General features: G+C 44.6%; 1 protein-coding gene across 3 annotated transcripts in view; it reads right to left on the bottom strand.

Annotated features, from left to right (window-relative positions):
- Nucleotides 1–17,100, bottom strand: part of CACNA1E (calcium channel, voltage-dependent, R type, alpha 1E subunit) — a 347,324-nt gene that overhangs the window by 22,576 nt on the left and 307,648 nt on the right. For all 3 annotated transcript variants that reach the window (XM_011951155.1, XM_011951156.1, XM_011951158.1), the window contains 5 exons: nucleotides 13,602–13,693; nucleotides 12,756–12,921; nucleotides 7,998–8,125; nucleotides 2,713–2,809; nucleotides 459–564 (listed from right to left, as the gene is read on the bottom strand). In XM_011951155.1, the coding sequence (XP_011806545.1) occupies nucleotides 459–564; nucleotides 2,713–2,809; nucleotides 7,998–8,125; nucleotides 12,756–12,921; nucleotides 13,602–13,693 (589 nt within the window). The remainder of the gene's footprint in view (nucleotides 1–458; nucleotides 565–2,712; nucleotides 2,810–7,997; nucleotides 8,126–12,755; nucleotides 12,922–13,601; nucleotides 13,694–17,100) is intronic.

The raw sequence follows: 17,100 nt of genomic DNA, 5'->3' as shown, positions 1-17,100 counted from the left end.
TTGCACAAGAGCAGAAAGGCTAAAGGTCCACCTGGAAGTAGTAGTAAACCTATTCTCTCCTAAACCATTGATTAGAAATCAAGAGGAATAAAACACTACCGTGGCCTCTATGACAGCACCTTCTGCCACAGAAGCCTCTCAAGACTTCAGAAAAATAAACATATATGGAAAAAAAGGACCAAATTAACCTTTGGTCAATAAATATTTCTAGAATACCTATTGTGAGCCAGACACTGAAGATCATTACTTTTAAAGCTGAAAGAAGCCCTGGAGATGATCAAACCATTCACTGTACCAGAAGGAAATGGTAAATATTAGTTGAGTCAGATACTTGATGTTCAGATGACTGCATTGTTGTGTCCTTAGCTGGATAGATGACAGTTCAAATATCTCCATCATGTGCCACCTGCATGAGTTGTTCCAGAATTCCTCCTTGCCACCTCCCTTCCTAAGCTTACCTTTGGCAATCTTAATGTCCAGAGCTGTCCGGATCAAAGCCATAAGTGTGGAGGTGAAGTGGACCGTCATGTCCTCAGCTACTGGCATGTTCATCAGGACCAACCTCTGTGAGAAAGAGAAAAATAACAGCAGGCAAAAAAAAAAAAAAAAAAAATTGAAAGACACCTTAGTAAGAAAGGAAGAAAAGGGCAGAGGTCAAATGCACAGACAAAAAAGAAGGGCAAGGATCCCCATCCCCTGCCCCAGTCCTTCCCTCCCTGCTTCTCATTTAAGGCTTATTTGCTGCTTTTTTTTTTTTTTTTTGAGTTTGTTTTTTCTCCACTGAGGGAATGATGCCAAATTCCAAAGGGAAGGAGCTTCCCTAATCATTCTGTAGGGCTCCCCTGATGGAGTCCTAAGAATGTCTTTGATAGGGATGGGAAGTGATTTCTAAAAGAAGTGTCTCAAGGAAAGGAGTCAGCTCTGGGAGGTGGCTCCATTCCCTGTTCAGGGCTGCTCCATATTTCCACTTGTCCCATGAATACCCCCTGAAACTCACATGGAAATACAGTGAGAAATGAGATTTTGCTTTGCTTATCTAACTTGAAAGATGCATCCTGGTGCCCCCTTTTTGAGTCTTTAATAGATGAAATTTGCCAGCACATGATTGAACATGCATAAGTCCAACTTGTCTAAAGGATGAGGTGGAACAGGGTGAACGAGGGGGAGAGTGCAAACAGGCTCTGGGGTAGGAGGATGGGGAGAGCAGAGAAGACAGAATGAGAGAAGGGTGGCCCAGGCAGGAGCAGAGTGGGCAGGCCTTGTTCCCCTCACCCAAAGAAAGGGATCACACTGAAATGGCCAAATCCACTTTCCAGAGAGTATCTTGCTTTTGGAGTTCTTTTACTTTTCCTCCAATCCCCGCTCCCCTTCTCCCACCAAGCTTCATCCCAGAAGTACAAATTCAAGGCCACATTCTACCACCTGGTACTTTTGGATGTGGCCATTGTGAGCAAAAAGGATGCCAGCCCCTAAGCTGTGCACGAGGAGCCATGTACTGGGGAGGAATGAGGGTCCCTAATGGCCATGTTCCAGTGAGATGCTCTCTGGGGCCATACAACTTGAGGTAGCAGCAGGAGAATGTCCTCTGGCAGAACCACCAGCCTGGCAGAGAGGGAAATACCTCTTCCCAAAGAAGGGTGTCTAACGTTCCATTGCAGCATCCTGCCTAAAGCTGATGCCACATGGTGTCTTAGAGTGGAAAGCCAGTTTCTTGTTTGGATTTGAGTTCCATCTCTCTCCCACTTCTTTAAACATCTAGAGGAGTGGAAACATTACTATGATGTGTTCCTAGGTAAATGAAAGAGCTCCAGAGTTCTGGGTCAGTCTAAATAGCAAAGGGGAACCGACAGTAACTATTACTAATGGGTGGCAAAACAACTCATGTCCGAAAGCTATGAGCACCCCAAGGGCAAATGACTCCCAGTGTACAATAATCTCTAAGCAGCAAGCCATGGGGGAATCCACTCATAACTCCGGGGCCAGGCCCCATAACTATGTAATGCCAGTAAGTCAGATTTAATGCTGAATACAACTTGTGCCCATGATTTCCCTTCATTTTGAGTATTTCCAAGAGAACTGGGTAGCTGGGTTAGTGGGATAGAGCTGCATTCCTTAGTCTATCACAGGATGGAAGACAGGTTCCTCTTTTCTTCTTAGACCTAGAAGGAACCTATGCCATTCTTCCTGTCACGGGTGAAAACATTTGTTATGAGTTTTCCTCTCTCCTAAAAATTTCTTGTTTAAAGTAATTTTCTCCTAACAATTCCATGTATAAAGGAATTTCTGCATGATTTCCTTGATTTATCTGATTGAAGATATTTCTTTGCATACGAGCACTGATAGCTGTTTTGCTGTAGGCTTCCTTCTTGCCCATATATGCCATCCCATAGGCCACCACTCTGCCTCCTCTAAAAGGAAACACATCACTTAACACTGCTTGTCAGGTAACTCACTCACAAGAAGCCACACACTTGTAGAAACACAAAATATCACATAAAAAAAACATGTTGAACAGTATTAAAAACCATTCCTTGTATTATCTCATGACTCCGTCCTGGGAACCTTCCTGACTCTTCAGTCTCATCGTGCCTTTCCTCCTTAGTTCCCTCCTCCGCCTCCCCAGCCTGGCTTCCTCCCCATGTTCTGGCCTCCCCACAACTAGATCCCATTTCCTGTTGGTCTCTAGCCCAGAACAAAGAAGGGGTGGTCTACCTTATATGCCACTTTGGAGGGACATCTCTTGCCGAGGCCTAGCGGAGGTGACATGAGAGTCAGCATTTCATACATCTCAGTGTAATGGATGCGGCCACTGCTCATGGAGGGTGGTGAGTTGGGATGGGGAGGGTTAGCGGGGCAGGGAGGTGGCAGGGAAAGGAGAAGGAAGTGGGGAGAAGGATGCAGACAGGTAGGAGAGGAGAACAGGCATTCCCAGAGAGCAAAAACGAACAAAATACAGAAAACAGGAGAAGAAAAAACAAAATGGACAAACGGGAAAAGAATAGGAAACCTGTTAATCAAGGCAAATCGTAGACATGACTCCATCCTGGTGCGGTTTATATCATGCCCCACACAGACCCAGGAACACTGGTGGCAACCTTCGGTCCCTATGACTCTCCACGGGAACAGTCACAGGGACTCATTTTCTCCTCGATTAGCATTCCCCTGACTTGCCTGTTCACTTCATCCCTCCCCAATACAGCACAGCTTATTTTCAATTCCCAGGGCTGTGTGTGAGCGGTATAAACCGGATAGACGGTGCTCCAGCCATGGGTTGGAGTTTCTGACCCCGGCTGGGGCGCTGGCCTGAAAGTCAGGCTATTCTCCACTGAACCCACAGGCAGAACGTCGTGTATCCCCCCTCTGTGGTGTGTGTGCAGCAGGAGGCGGCGTCTTGCACTGAAGGTGGTGGGCTGTGCTTGCTGTCAAAGAGTTGGCCCCGTTGCTTCCACCTGGCTCTGTGGACAAGACTGCTCTTTATTCCCCAGCATGTGCCAGGTCGATGGCATGCTGGGGACAGAAGAAACAAAAACAGGAGGAGGAAGAGCATCTTGCATGCCATGCTACCCTCCCCAGCTCTCCCACATGCGGCTGCGGGTTTCACCAGGGTGGAGTTTAAAGAGTCTCAGCAGAGGCAGCTGTCCAGCCTCCTGAGTACGGAATCACTGTGTCACCATCCCAGGCCAGCTGTATCCCATTGTCCAGGCTGGCATCCTTCCTGAGCCTAGGTCATCTTCCAGCTGCCTGGGCAGTGCTATGGCCCAGGGAGCTCATGCTTCCCTCCACTTGCACCAGGAGAGGGTTCCTTACCTAACAGGCTTGGACTTACATAGGGGCTTAGTAGAGCCATTGGGATATAGAGAGTTCCCCGGGTATGGCAGAGTTGAGCAGGGAGGTTCTACTCACCCCTGAACAATATCCTTGGTCTGACAAAGAAGTGACTTGGAAATTATGACAGCCCCCTCAGATCCCTCACAGCAACCCATGGCAGGAACCTAAAGCATGGACTCTGCTCAGGAGTGCTTCATTCACTGTGATCTTCCCAGACTCTCTGAGCTATTACTACCTTCTTCCACACAGCACCAAATCCATGCCTCTTTTACCTACTCTCACCTCTTGCCCTCTTTGTTTCTCACCCCTTCTGTCCTATAGTTTTCATAGTCATTCTGACCAGACCATCCAGGAGCTAGGAGGGTGGGATCACTGGGATCATACTCGATACATTACATATGGGATGATGATGCTATTTTGCTAAAACAAGGCTTCTCTGTCTCCAGTGAAAATAAGCCAGAATTCTTTTGCTGGGTTAAAAACATTTCTGCATTCTATAGAGAAAGGAGAGGTCCCTCTGATTATACAGACTAAGGTGGACCTGTGTGTGTGTGTGTGGTGTGTATACATGTACATACACATACATGAGTGTGTGCATGTGAAGAAGAGAGTGATCACATTGGTCTTCATATGAAGTTCTCAACTCTTCTGCCTTTTCCCCAAAGTATGCCCTTCTGCTTATATAACAGCTGCTGGTTCTGGAAGGGTTTGGACCTCTTTAAACTCAAAGGAAAGCAACATGAAGGTTCCCTCATGTGGCACAGTGGTGGTGGAGCAGAGGACAGAGAGGAGGGGTTAGATGTTGCATCCCACGGCAGGTCATGGCTGGGGACTGGGAGGCAAACCTTGCAAGCCACCCTGTAGGGGCAGTTCTCTCCCAGGCCCAGAGGAGGCGAGATCACCCGCACTAATTTGTACATATCCTTATACGGGATCCTGCCGCTGTAAAGGAAGCACAGGTGGGTTAATAGGACACTCAGAGAAGGGTGGGAAATAAATGACAGCTTAGCCATGAAGAGGATGGCTGAAAGAGGTCAGAGCAGCTTCCTTCCTTGGGCCTGGCAAAGCCAGACCAGGAGAGACTGAAAACAGTAAGCACCAGATAACCATTACCTTGCCAAACTGTACTGCTGCAATTTTCTAAGGAAATCAGTGCCCATTCAATGCCAGAGGGAACTGCTTAATGACCAAGAGCACCCCATGATACCTATCTGGCCCATACCTGGCCAGATGCAGACACAGCCCTGGCTCTAGCTAGGCTTCTAGGAACAAAGCCTGCTAATTCACAAATGACTCAGACTGCTGTCCAGAGCAGATGCCAGGCTGCCTTGAAGTGGACTGCGAACTGTTTGCTTTTCACAGACACTGATTACAGTCAGTTACTCAGACCCGCTTGTCAGGGGCAGTGGAAAGTCAGCGGCTTTCTGCAGTCTGGAAGAGACAAATTTCCCATTAGGCTAATTAGCAAGGAGCACAGCTGGCATGAGGGAAATCACAAAGGGCTTTGCTTCTCTTTGTGACAGATTTTTCTGCGTTCAGCTTGGGCAAGTCTTCTCTACTCGGTAGGAGCCTGCTGAGGTCTGTGTTCAGAGAGCAGCCAGGGAGGAAGCCATGAACACTCTCCCCCCCCAAGCCCTCTTCCTGCCACTCAGCCAACAGCAGCTTGGCTGGAGTCAGCCAGAATTCTAGCTATCTTACCAACCTTTTTCCCAGGAGCCCACTAGAGAGTACTAGCTTCCTATGGAAGGGATAGAATTAATGACTGATTAATTTTCAGTGGCTACAGCATCTTCTCTGTCAGGGTCCAGAAAAAGAAGCAACACCCAGAAATTTGCAGGTCTGTATACACCCTGGTACAGACCAGGGTTTCCGCTGGAAATTATAAACACAGCCATCTCCACCTCTGTGCATTCAGTCCTTGCTGGCAGCCATATGGAGACTACCGCTTCAGCCCAGCTTTACTCTTCCTAGGCTTTCTGAAATTTGAGGGTTGATTCCTCCTCTTCTTCCGGATAGCAGCTCATCAGTACCTCCAAGTCTCCCAACTCTTGAGGTAATTTAGCCAGTTGTCCTTTCATTTTGCCTTAGTGAGATTGGGAAGTAGGTGGGTTGGAAGTGGCTATAGACTGACATTTTTTGCAACTGGTATCAGTCCTCCTTTTGAAGACATTGGCTCACGTTACTTTTGTTAGTCTTCCTCACCCACCTTATAAAGAAAGCCAACCAAACTCTAACTAGAATGAGTGACACTGTGAATTTCAAAGCACACAGAAGAAATTCTTTGTCTTTCTGCTCTTTCCCAGTCCACATTTCTGAGTCTCATGTTTCATCCTCATGGAATCATTTCTTCCCAGCAACTGGAAAGAGTAGGGAGAAGCATGCTTTATACACATGGCATTTGGATCCCAAGATAAGTGAAACCACAAGAAGCTGGGGTTTCTGGAAGCCAAGGATACCTGAGTGAGCCCAGATGAACAATGGACTTTTTTGCTCACAGTTGGTTTCTCCTCTTGGGTGAGTGAAGAGGTCCCTTCTTAGGCTCCCAATCCCATAGATATCCATGCTTACAGAGGCCGATTTTCTAGACATTCCAAGTAGCATTCCCGTGTGGTTATTGTTGATTATAATAACAGTTACACACATGATTTAATATCATCCTCACAACCACTTTGCAAGTTATGTAGGTATCACGATCGCCATTTTACAGATAAAGAAGCCCAGAGTGGTTATGTGACTTGTCCAAGGCCATGGAGCTGAAGACATGCAGGCCTGGCTGCCTTCTCCTCTAACACACTGCCCATTGCTTTCTATGATCTATTTACTAGAAAGTAAGACCAGAAAGAAAAAGCTGTTGCTCAGCCATTGTAATAGGAATGGATTTAGATAACTCTCTACCCTAAGTCATTAATAATTAATGAAGGAAAGAATTCTGATTCACCCTTCCAGTCGCTAAAACAGTGACCCAAGTTCAGCAGCCTCACCAGAGGATAGATTTTTGGGAAAAGTCTCTGATCATGAAGGGGGTTCCAGGTGGAAGCAACTTGGTCCATGCCTGTGAAGGATAACATTTCTTGTAGTATTTTTCAGAGGGGGACCAGAATGGATAGATGATTGGTGAGTTAAGACCCAAAAGCTAAAATGACCTGGAACAGGACAGTTCCTTTGGAGTGAGCATTCACAGAACTCTCACCTTGTCCTCAGCCATGAGGGCCAAAAAAAAAAGGCAGTATTTTCTGCCTTTATACTCTAAAGCAGGGATTAGCAAATGTTTTTGGCAGTAAATTTTTTGACAGTAAACTATAGGTTGATGCAAAAATGGCTTGCAATTACTTTTGTTCCAACCTAATACTTCTATAGTAAATGCTTTCAAATTTGAGGACCATACCATCTCTGTCACAATGACTCATCTCTTCCTTGTAGTATGTAAGCAGCCAGAGACAATACATAAACAAATGGTTGAGCTGTCTTCCAATAAAACTTTATTTGCAAAAACAGACAATGGACTGAATTTTGCCCATGGGATGTAGTTTGCCAATCCCTGCTCTAGAGCCTAGAAGGCATGCTATCACTTCAGAACTACTCAACAGCAAGACAGACAGTAAAGAGGTTATCTTCACAAATTCCTACCATTTAATTTAGTCCATGTAATAAAAATCCACTAACGTTTAAGGGAACAGTTGGAAGAACAACTTGTTTGGTTTTTTAAAAAGAATAATTTCAGAGTTATATCCAACTGTATCTGCTGAGAGGAGTGAGAAAGAGAAAATGCTCATAGGCACTGATCATGGTGGCCAGATGTCCAGCTGGCCAAAAACCTTTGTCAAACCCCCTGGTAACTCAAAGGAGTCCACTAAACCATTGGCAGAAAAAGATTATGGGAAACTTCTCTTGGGATTGAACCCAAATAATCTGAGGTGAGACCTGGGTGATAAGACCAGCCCAGAAAAGGAAAACCCTGTCACAGAAGGAAAGAGAGGGGAAAGGAGGATTCAGAAGTCTTTGGTGACTGGCTTGATACCAGAGCCTCTTCCATGGGCCACAATCAAGAGGAATCTCCTTTCCTTCTGCAACAGGCAGGCATTTGGGTGGCTCCAATTCCGACCTCTTCCCTGGGAACTCCAGAGACCTTTGCTCTGGGCCCTGCTGGGACAGCTGAGGGGCCTACGCACCATGCTGCTCGGTCATATTCTGCCCAGACGCGGACAAACTCGTCCAAGTGGTGAGGCCCCAGGATGGAGGAGTCCCGAGTCAGGTACTCAAAGTTGTCCATGATGACGGCCACGAACAGGTTGAGCATCTGAAGGGCAAAGGGAAGAACAGGGGTTAGGGGAAACCTGAAGCAGGAAAACAGGCTTCAGGGCAAAGAAAAGAATTCAAAAGTTTGTAGGGCTGAAGTTCCTAGCTCAAGCACCACTGATCTTGCTGAATGCAACACGTTTTCATTATTTGTACCACATTTTCATTGTGTGAGCATTCTTACTTTACATTTCTATGCCACTTCGTATTTGTAGAGTACCCCACAGTCACTTTTATTATCTGTTCCATTTATTTGTTACTGTGGCAGCAGAGGGAACACCAGCAGCCATAACATTCTTGAGGGCTAGAGGAAGTCAAGGCCAGATGCCAACCTTTCCTCCCTAGCCTCCCCCTTCATTCTTGCTCCGTAAAAGCAGCCCAAAGAACAACTGGTAGGATGTTTTAGAGCTGATGGCATGGTCTACTGTTGTGATGACTTTACGCTGTTCTTGGCTCTTAAGCAGTTTATATGTCCTTACTCTTCCACGTATTTGTTTAGCCAGCCTTTACTGTGCACCTACTATGTTCCAAACAGAGATTCAGGTGCCAGAGATGTAAGATAACAAAGTTCTTGTCCAGAGGTATATTCCCATGCCTAGCACAGGACTTACAGCACAGCAGGGCTTCACTAGATGTGGTTACTTGAATGCTCTTCAAGACTTATTTGGTACTGAGTAGAGACTGTGATGTAATGGAAACATACAAATGTGACAAATTTTACGATCCATGAAAGAAGCATATGCAGGTTCCGGTGGGGACAAAAAGGAGTGTGAAGGCAACTTCTCCTGGGTGATGAAAAAATGTATAAGAGAGTTGATGCTTGAGTACCGTTCACCAGATAGACATGGGCATGGAGGAGGGTGTTTTAGCAAAGGAGCCAGCACAGAGGTATGCAGGGACAGGGAATAGCCAGGGATCTGCAAGGAGGGCAGAGCAGCTGGATCCAAGTGCCGGATCACAGAAGCATTTCATACACTGAGCTAAAGAGTGTAGACCAGGATCAGTGAACTGGTCAGATGGCAAATATTTTAGGCTCTGTAGGCTGTGCGGTCTCTGCTGTAACTATTCAGTTTTTCTGTTGTAGCACCAGATAGATCATCTGTATACAAATGAACATGGCTGTGTTCTGGTAAAGCTTTGCTTATGGACACTGAAATTTGAATTCCATGTAATTCTATGTCATGAAACATCATTCATCTTTTGTTTTCTTTCCTCAACCATTTAAGAATGTAGAAGCCATTATTTCACTGGCCACACAAAAACAGGTGGTAAACCTGGTTTGTCCCAAGGGCTGTAGTTTGCTGTAGTTTGCCAACCACTGATCTAGACTGTTCTGTAAGCAACAGGATCTACTAAAGTGTTTTAGAGAGGAGAGAGATAAAGGGACATTTGCATTCAGAAAGAACTCTTGGTAGCAGCATGTAGGGTGGGTGGGAAACCAAGGGAGGATGTTGCAGTACTCCTGAATCTACCAGGGGCAGGACAACAGCAAGGACCAGAGCAGAGAGTTAACAAAGGTGGAATCCACAGGACTTGATGGTCAACAGCAGTTTCCTTGTTTCCTGGCTGCCCTGCTCACCCATTCACTGTATTTCTGGCCCAGGTTCTTAGCTGTTCCCAGTTAGTGAGATTCAATGGGACACCCTCCGGTGACCCAGCCCTCAACTAGGCATTAAATCCCATTTCCCTGGGCACTGTGGTTGGTGATCCCATCAAAACCAATAAAATGGTATTGAACCTTCAGGGCAAAATAGTTCTTCCTGTTGCTCTTAAATGTGTGAAAATGTGAGGTCTAGAGCTGCCACTACAGCCATCTTGGGATGTTGATATTTGCACTCACAAGGATGGAGCAAGGTGGAGGCAAGATCTGTAAACAGAGAGAAACTGGACCTGGTGATATCATATGAGCCCCATATCAACCCTGCTCTGCCCCAGGACTCCTCATTTACAGGAGCCTGTATAATCCCACTTTACTGAAGCTGGATTTAGCTGGGCTTTCTGTCTCTTGTAAGTGAAAGGGTCCTGCCTGATAGATAACAACTGGTAGGAGAACTGGAATCTGTTGTGGACCCCCAGGTCAAGGTGGCCAGGTGCACAGAGGTGCCAGATATGCACACAGGGTGTACAGGATAAGGAGACAGTGTGGAGGAAGGACATGGTTGGAGTCTCTCTACAATACACAGACTGCTGGTCACACCTAACAGCCAGACTCGACTCTTCTCTTCCTTTCTCCTGCTGCCTAGAGTAGAGTAGAGATGGATGGCTGGAGGTCTAGGTGTCTCCTCTTCCTTGAGGATGAGGGACATATCACAGAGGTGATGGAGCAGAAAGCAGGAGTAGCTCTGGGGCCCCAACACCCCTGTGGAGCCACCATAACCACACTGCCTGCCTTCCTCCAGACTTCACTGATATGGAAGGGAAATCAGCATCCCTCCTGGTTAAGCTGCTGTTACCTGGAGATTTCCGTCTCATGCAGGTGAACCTAATCCCAACACAGGCCTGTCTTTCTGCCTCTAAGGTTGGAGCCACAGTGAATTTGTTCAACCATTGCCTGGGTTATAAAGGGTTTTCCATGTATTCAGACATTTCTTTTGTATTCTTTTCAGGGTATCTAGTATTAATGTCAACAAAAACTATTAGCATTGTTACCGCTTTTCATTTGTACAGTCATTATGAGTGTAACGTGTACAGTCACACCTATTACTTGTTTTTACACTTGCTCCAACTCTTTTTGAGGCAGGTTTAATTACCATCACCTCTCAAGGACAGAACTGCTTTGGATTTACATTTGTATTCTTAGCTTCCAGCATAAGGCCTGGGGCACATCGTGGGGCATCAGTAAATCTCTGTAGAGTGGCTGGTTTGAGTTGAGAAGCTGTGTGACTTGTCCAAGGTCACAAAGGCAGTCTCATATAGATCTGAAAGCAGATCATCTCATACCGAATATAGCCTCATTAAAAATAACAGTAATGTGAATTATGCAGCTCCCTCTGTCTCAAAATTCCAAAAGTACCTTTATGGTCTCTAATTAATTTCCAGTTTTATCTTTGGTTTCTTTCAAATATTTATTATGAAACACTTAAACCATGTAAGATAAAAGTAAGAAGTCCACATGTGCTTCTATCCGCTCCATTTCACCCTAGCAGTGAGCACCGATTCCTGGAAGCTGAGAGCCAGTTTCACCCCTTGACTACTGGTGACTGAGGGATGGGCCTTGCTGAGAGTGAACCTCACAATGGCCACTCAATAAAAATATACTGAAGATGTGATAAATGGAAAACTCCCATCAATAGCATTCTTCTAAATTTTAGGGGTTTTTTTCTTTATACATTATACTTCTATATTTGTAAATAAGATACTATTGTATATTCTTTTCTTTTTATTGAAAAACCTTTCACATACATAAGAAGGAAGTATATTAAAACACATGGATCAGTTCATTGTGTATAAAACGCTATTATTAAGTCTTTTTTTCTCCCATTTTATAGATGCTATAAAAGGGCTATTAAAGGGCCAAGGCTAGCAGAGGAACAAACCCAAGACTACTGCGTGGGCTGCCCACATCTCCCATTAGCTCACTCCCTGCCACACTGACCTACAGGCAACACTTAATGGTCTTTCTGTAGCCCACCCCCCTCACTGGAGAGCTGGACATGTGGGAAGTTTCAGTCCCCTTGGGATCACTTGCAAGATAGCAATGCCTGGACAGAAGACAATTAATTCACTTTTTGATGCATGGTCATGAAATTGACCACTTTTCAGTGCTGTCACTGTTTTAGTTTCAGGTTTTTGTACAGCCAGTGGCATTAGCAGCGAAGTTGAGCTGAGGAATTTCAGAGTGACCAGAAACACTAAACTGACCCTTTTATTATTCTATTTATCACTGCTTGTCTGATACGCAGGGTAGAAGTTTCTGGAAGTGGGTGTGCTGAGTCACGCTTTCTCCAAAAGAGATTTAAGAGGCACCTAGGGTTTCTCACCACTTTATAGGTGGGTGTGCTCCACATATACTACTCAATATTTACTAACACCCAAAGCAATCAAGCAATCATATTCTTTATCATCTATCAGCTGGTCAACTATCAAATGTAATAACATTACAAGTCAAGAGAGAACCACATTTATTCCATTATCATCATTCTACTCTTATCAGTGCTATAACCTTGCATTTTCAGGTACCTTTTCTCAAGCAGTTCAAACATCTCCCAAAGAGAAGATATCCATAGACCTATTTATAAGATAAAATATCTGAGATATGACAAAGGATTTACTCTGAGTGTTCATAGATTTGATATGAAGCTCAGTGCACTGAAATATGCTCACCTTCCCTTCTCACAAAAATATTTTCCTAGAGGTAACAAAGACTTTTCTTAATCAATGAAAGTCACCCATCCAGGAGTCTGACAAGCACGCTAATCTCCGAGAGTTCTCCAGAGGATGATCTAGTTCTTAACCTGGGCCTGGATGTGAGTGTGTGCATGGTGGGGGTGTGGAGAGAGGGGGATAGGAGGGGAGGGAAGTACAAACATACACTGAAGTAAACATCTCCTGTCTGTGTATCAGAGGGTTGGGGGTAGGATGGGATGGGCCCATCTTGTCTTGCAACAAGGCAAGAGCACAATGTTGCTCACCAAGAAGGAGCAGAAGAAGATGAAGGAGACAAAGTACACGTAGGCCAGATCGGTGCCGCAGCGCTCGTTCTCGTTCTGCCCTGAGGGTGCGGTGGTGTCAGGCTCACAGCCCTTCTCCCCGAGGCAGGACAGCATAATCTCCTGCCAGGCCTCACCTGTGGCACTCCTGAGCCCAAGAGACATTGTGGTTAGCAGGAGCAGGTCTGCAGATCCTATTACATCCTTGTTCCTCTTTCCCAGTTCCCCCATCCTTGCTCTTGCCTGGGCCCAACAGGCTCCCTTTTTACCCAGTTCTCCCCTTCTAGTGCTCTCCATGCAGAGATAAAGAGTCCCACTGAGGTCTGTTTTGGGTTCTGCTACCACATCCACTGCCTTTCCATCTTTTGTGGGGTCTCTGCTACTAGTTGTCGGATTCTCTAAGACCCCACATAAACCTGGCTATCCAAGGTTTCGGCCCTTAAGTGGAATTTGGTCTGCAAACACTGTCCTGACATTCCCCCCTCCCAAACCCTTGCAGGCCATGTTGAAGTTAAAATTTGCAAATTAACTGCTGAGTCAAAGACATTGATGAAATTTTCTCCCACCCAAGTATTTAGCAGACCCAACTCTGCTTAGCTTCCAAGATCAGACAAGATCAGGCACATTCATGGTGGTATGGCTGTAGACAAGATGAAACTTTCTAATGTTATGGGGCAGTTTGGCAAAGACATTGCCCATTCCCCCTTCTACTGACAGGAGCAAAGGAAGTGGAATAAAGATACAATGGGAAATGGGACGAAGAGGCAGACCGACTCTCTCTCCCCGCATCAGGAGAACTCCAGCTACGACAGTTATGCATCCAGGTACCTGAAGAGTAGCATTAGGGACCCAAAGAAACTCCGGAAGTTGTTGTGCCGGTTGATGTGACTCTCCTCATCTAATTTTATGTTTCCAAATACCTTGAGGAGAGAAACAACAGAAAAACAATGAGCATTACCAAGCTGTGTGATGTGTCCAGCACATGGGGATTGGCAAAGCCACGTACATGGCTCTTCCTGATGACCTGCCCCTGAAGCAGACAACTCAGACCCAGAGAGCTGCTGGACACTGTGCTCTTGGGCTGATATGCAAGAATAATTATCCTCCACTGCTCTAGTGCAGCAAAGGGGACCCGCGCAGCAAGGTCCGAGCATAATGTAGAATGCAGGCTCTTTCAAAGTCATTCTGCCTGTACGTAGTTCCTCCCACACTTAATCTGGTCTTTTATTTCCATGGTACCTGTCACCATGGTACTCAAGCAGTCTGTCAAAGACATTATCTCACAGCAGGAGTGCATGGAAGGAGTTCCCCCTCTCTTCCTGTCTCAGGTAGTCATGATGGGAGCATTCGAATTTGCAAGAAGACATTATTTATGGCTTGGGGAGATGCTACCCTGGAATTTACAAGCAGATTAGGTCAGAGAGTGGCATCTCTATCTTCCTTAGATATGTTTCTATCCGTTGAGTCACATCTTAGAAGGTCTGTCATTAATGTAGAATCCATGAGAATGAACACACATATATCCATGTGCATATATCTACGTATGTCCACATGTATCATCCAACAGACCCAAATCCCATCCAAAAGGAAACATTTATGCAGGATCTAAAATGAAGTCCAGGCCAATAGGATGGAGAAAGTCAGGCCAACTGGACACTTTGAAAAGGAAAACAAAAAATGGCTTTGGGCAGATTCTGAATGACAGAGTGAGATTTGCTGATCTGCTGCTGGCTACTGAGCTTAGAATGTGATCACTGTAAACACTCAGAGATCTTTATCCACAGAGACTGAGTAATGATGAACTCCCAGACACAGGGCTGCCTAGAGCCAAGGTCAACCCCTCCACTCTTCAGATGAAAAGGAAGCTTTCACACATGTACTCTTCTTCCCCAATCACATTTCGGGTATCAGAACCTATTCTCACAAGTCAATGTTGGGACAATCGAGGACTTACGGGGTTACTTTTCCAGTCATCTGAGACAATTTTCAGCCTGCACTGAACATGCTTCAGTTTATCCAATGTATACTAAATGGAACACATTTTCCCCCTCACAGTTTTTAGAATGTGCAATTGAGGAACAATCTCTGCCCCCAGCTATTTTGCTCAAGTAACTCCCACTGACACCTGCTCTGGGAATTTGTTCTCAACGCTGTTTTTCAAAACCCAAATACTACTTGTCTCTCAGGGAGAATGGAGGTGGCAAGTGAGGCAGCAGCAGAGAAGAATGGAAAGAGGAGAAGAAGCTAGAGGGCCCCAAAGAGACAAATAGTAGCATTTAAAAAAATCCCACCCAAGCAATCAAATCTAATTAACTCTGGATACCCCAGGAGGGCACTGACATTTATCCTTGCCCTGTTCACATTTCCTGCCCTCTTCTTTCTTTTCACCCTCTTGGTTCGGAATTCACAATTTATCCTTGATTCATCAGACATACAACTTACAGTGTCTTTTTTTCCCTATGACACTCCTGGAAGTATCATGAGTTGAATTCATTATGATTTTCTCAAACACCTCTATCCAATCACAAACTAACTGGAGAGCACACTGTGATTTTGCACAAAGTATGTGAGTAATAGTCCAGTAAACCAAAGCTATTTTGAATCTAAGATAATTTAAGTCAAGCTGGGCATGGTGGCTTACACCTGTAATCCCAGCACTTTGAAGGGCTGAGGTGAGAGGACTGCTTGAGCCCAGGAGTTCAAGACAAGCCTGGGCAACACAGTGAGACCTCGTCTTTACAAAAACACACACACAAAAACAAAACAAACAAAACAAAACAAAATTTAAGTCAAAAACGTATATTTATTGTGAAGGTGGTCTTAAATTATTTGTACTTTTTTTTTTCACTTTTCACTTAGTCCTTGTCACTAACTTAAACCTCCATCAATAGGGTATGGAAGAGAAAGAAGGGATGCTGAGGCCCCATAGAAAAATCTCATGACAGTATAGATTTAAATCGATTTCACTTGGGATTACAGAACTTTAGAACTAGAAGATACTTGTGAAGGTCTTTAACCAACGCCTCCACTGTACTGGTGAGGGAGTTAAGGTGAAGAGAGATACTGTGACTTTACCAAGTTCACACAGTTGATTCGTGAAGGAGCTAAGGCTGACAATTCCACTTCCTAACACCATGTAGCCACAGGGCTCTTTCTCATTCCCAGCAAGTTACTCCTCCTTTCTAACTTCTGATTCTTCTGCAAAGTTCCCTTTTTCCAAGGTGCTTTTGAAAGTTTGGAATAATAATGGTTTTTCTCAGACATACCTTGTTTCTATTAATATGTTTCCAAAAGCTTGTCCCTGCCCTTGTGTTTATTTGTATAGATCCCTCAGTTTTTTTGTGACTATATTAGAAACAGTCTCTCTAGCAACAAGCTCAGGTATCTGCTTTGTGCTTGGTGCTGTATTTCTGTCACAGACCAGGATGGGGATGGCCAGCTCAAAGCAAGTCATAGCAGAAATGTCATTCGTGTCTCTGTGGAATGGACATAGTGCTCTTATCTTTTGGAAAGAAATCTGAGGGGAATAAGATGTTAGACTGCACAGTTATTGTGAAGACTACAGTTTCATAACTGAACAACTTCTACCTCCAACTAGAGGGTAAAAATAAATACTAGTGATCTTACAACTCACCTCTTTCACTTACTGTCTGAGGACTTGAGCATGTTATAAGTTACTTAACTACACTAAACATTAGTGGAGACAATGAAACCCACCTATAAATGTTTTCACGTTACTCAAAAACATTAGTCATATGTCTTGCCTGGGGATGCTTGCTCTGTCTTCCTTTCACTCCCTCCCTTTCTCCCCCCTCACTTTCTTTCTCTCTATGTACATTTAGTACAGTGTCTTGTACACCAAGGAATTTAAATAATGGTAAATAGCATTATCGCCATTATCAGAATCAACAGTGTTCATACCAGATCAGTACTGGAGATGGTATTATTCTAGTTTATTTTGTCTGAAGATGAAAAGGGGTAAGAACTATTTTGAGCATAGGCGAAAAGAACTTAATGATAACCAGACAAGAAGGATTATAAATGTTTGAGGTGATGGATAATGCAATTACCCTGATTTGATCATTACACATTATATACAAGCATCAAAATATCACATGTACCCTAAAAATATCTACAATTATATATAAAAAAAATAAATTTTGGAAAAATAATTTAAATCAAGCTTTCATTTGGCTCTTCCAGAATATTTTAATTCCAGAATCAAATATACTGGAGTTAGACAGGACTTCATGGGCGTTACCAAGCCAATCTGAAACTTCAGCAGAAATTCTATTTCCAACACTGCCAACATGATCATTAGATTCCT

The sequence above is a fragment of the Colobus angolensis genome, unplaced genomic scaffold, assembly GCF_000951035.1.
Source record: "Colobus angolensis palliatus isolate OR3802 unplaced genomic scaffold, Cang.pa_1.0 Scaffold315, whole genome shotgun sequence".
Classification (NCBI taxonomy): domain Eukaryota; kingdom Metazoa; phylum Chordata; class Mammalia; order Primates; family Cercopithecidae; genus Colobus; species Colobus angolensis.
The sequence above is the reverse complement of the archived record's forward strand: the minus strand, read 5'-3'. Positions and strand labels throughout refer to the sequence as shown.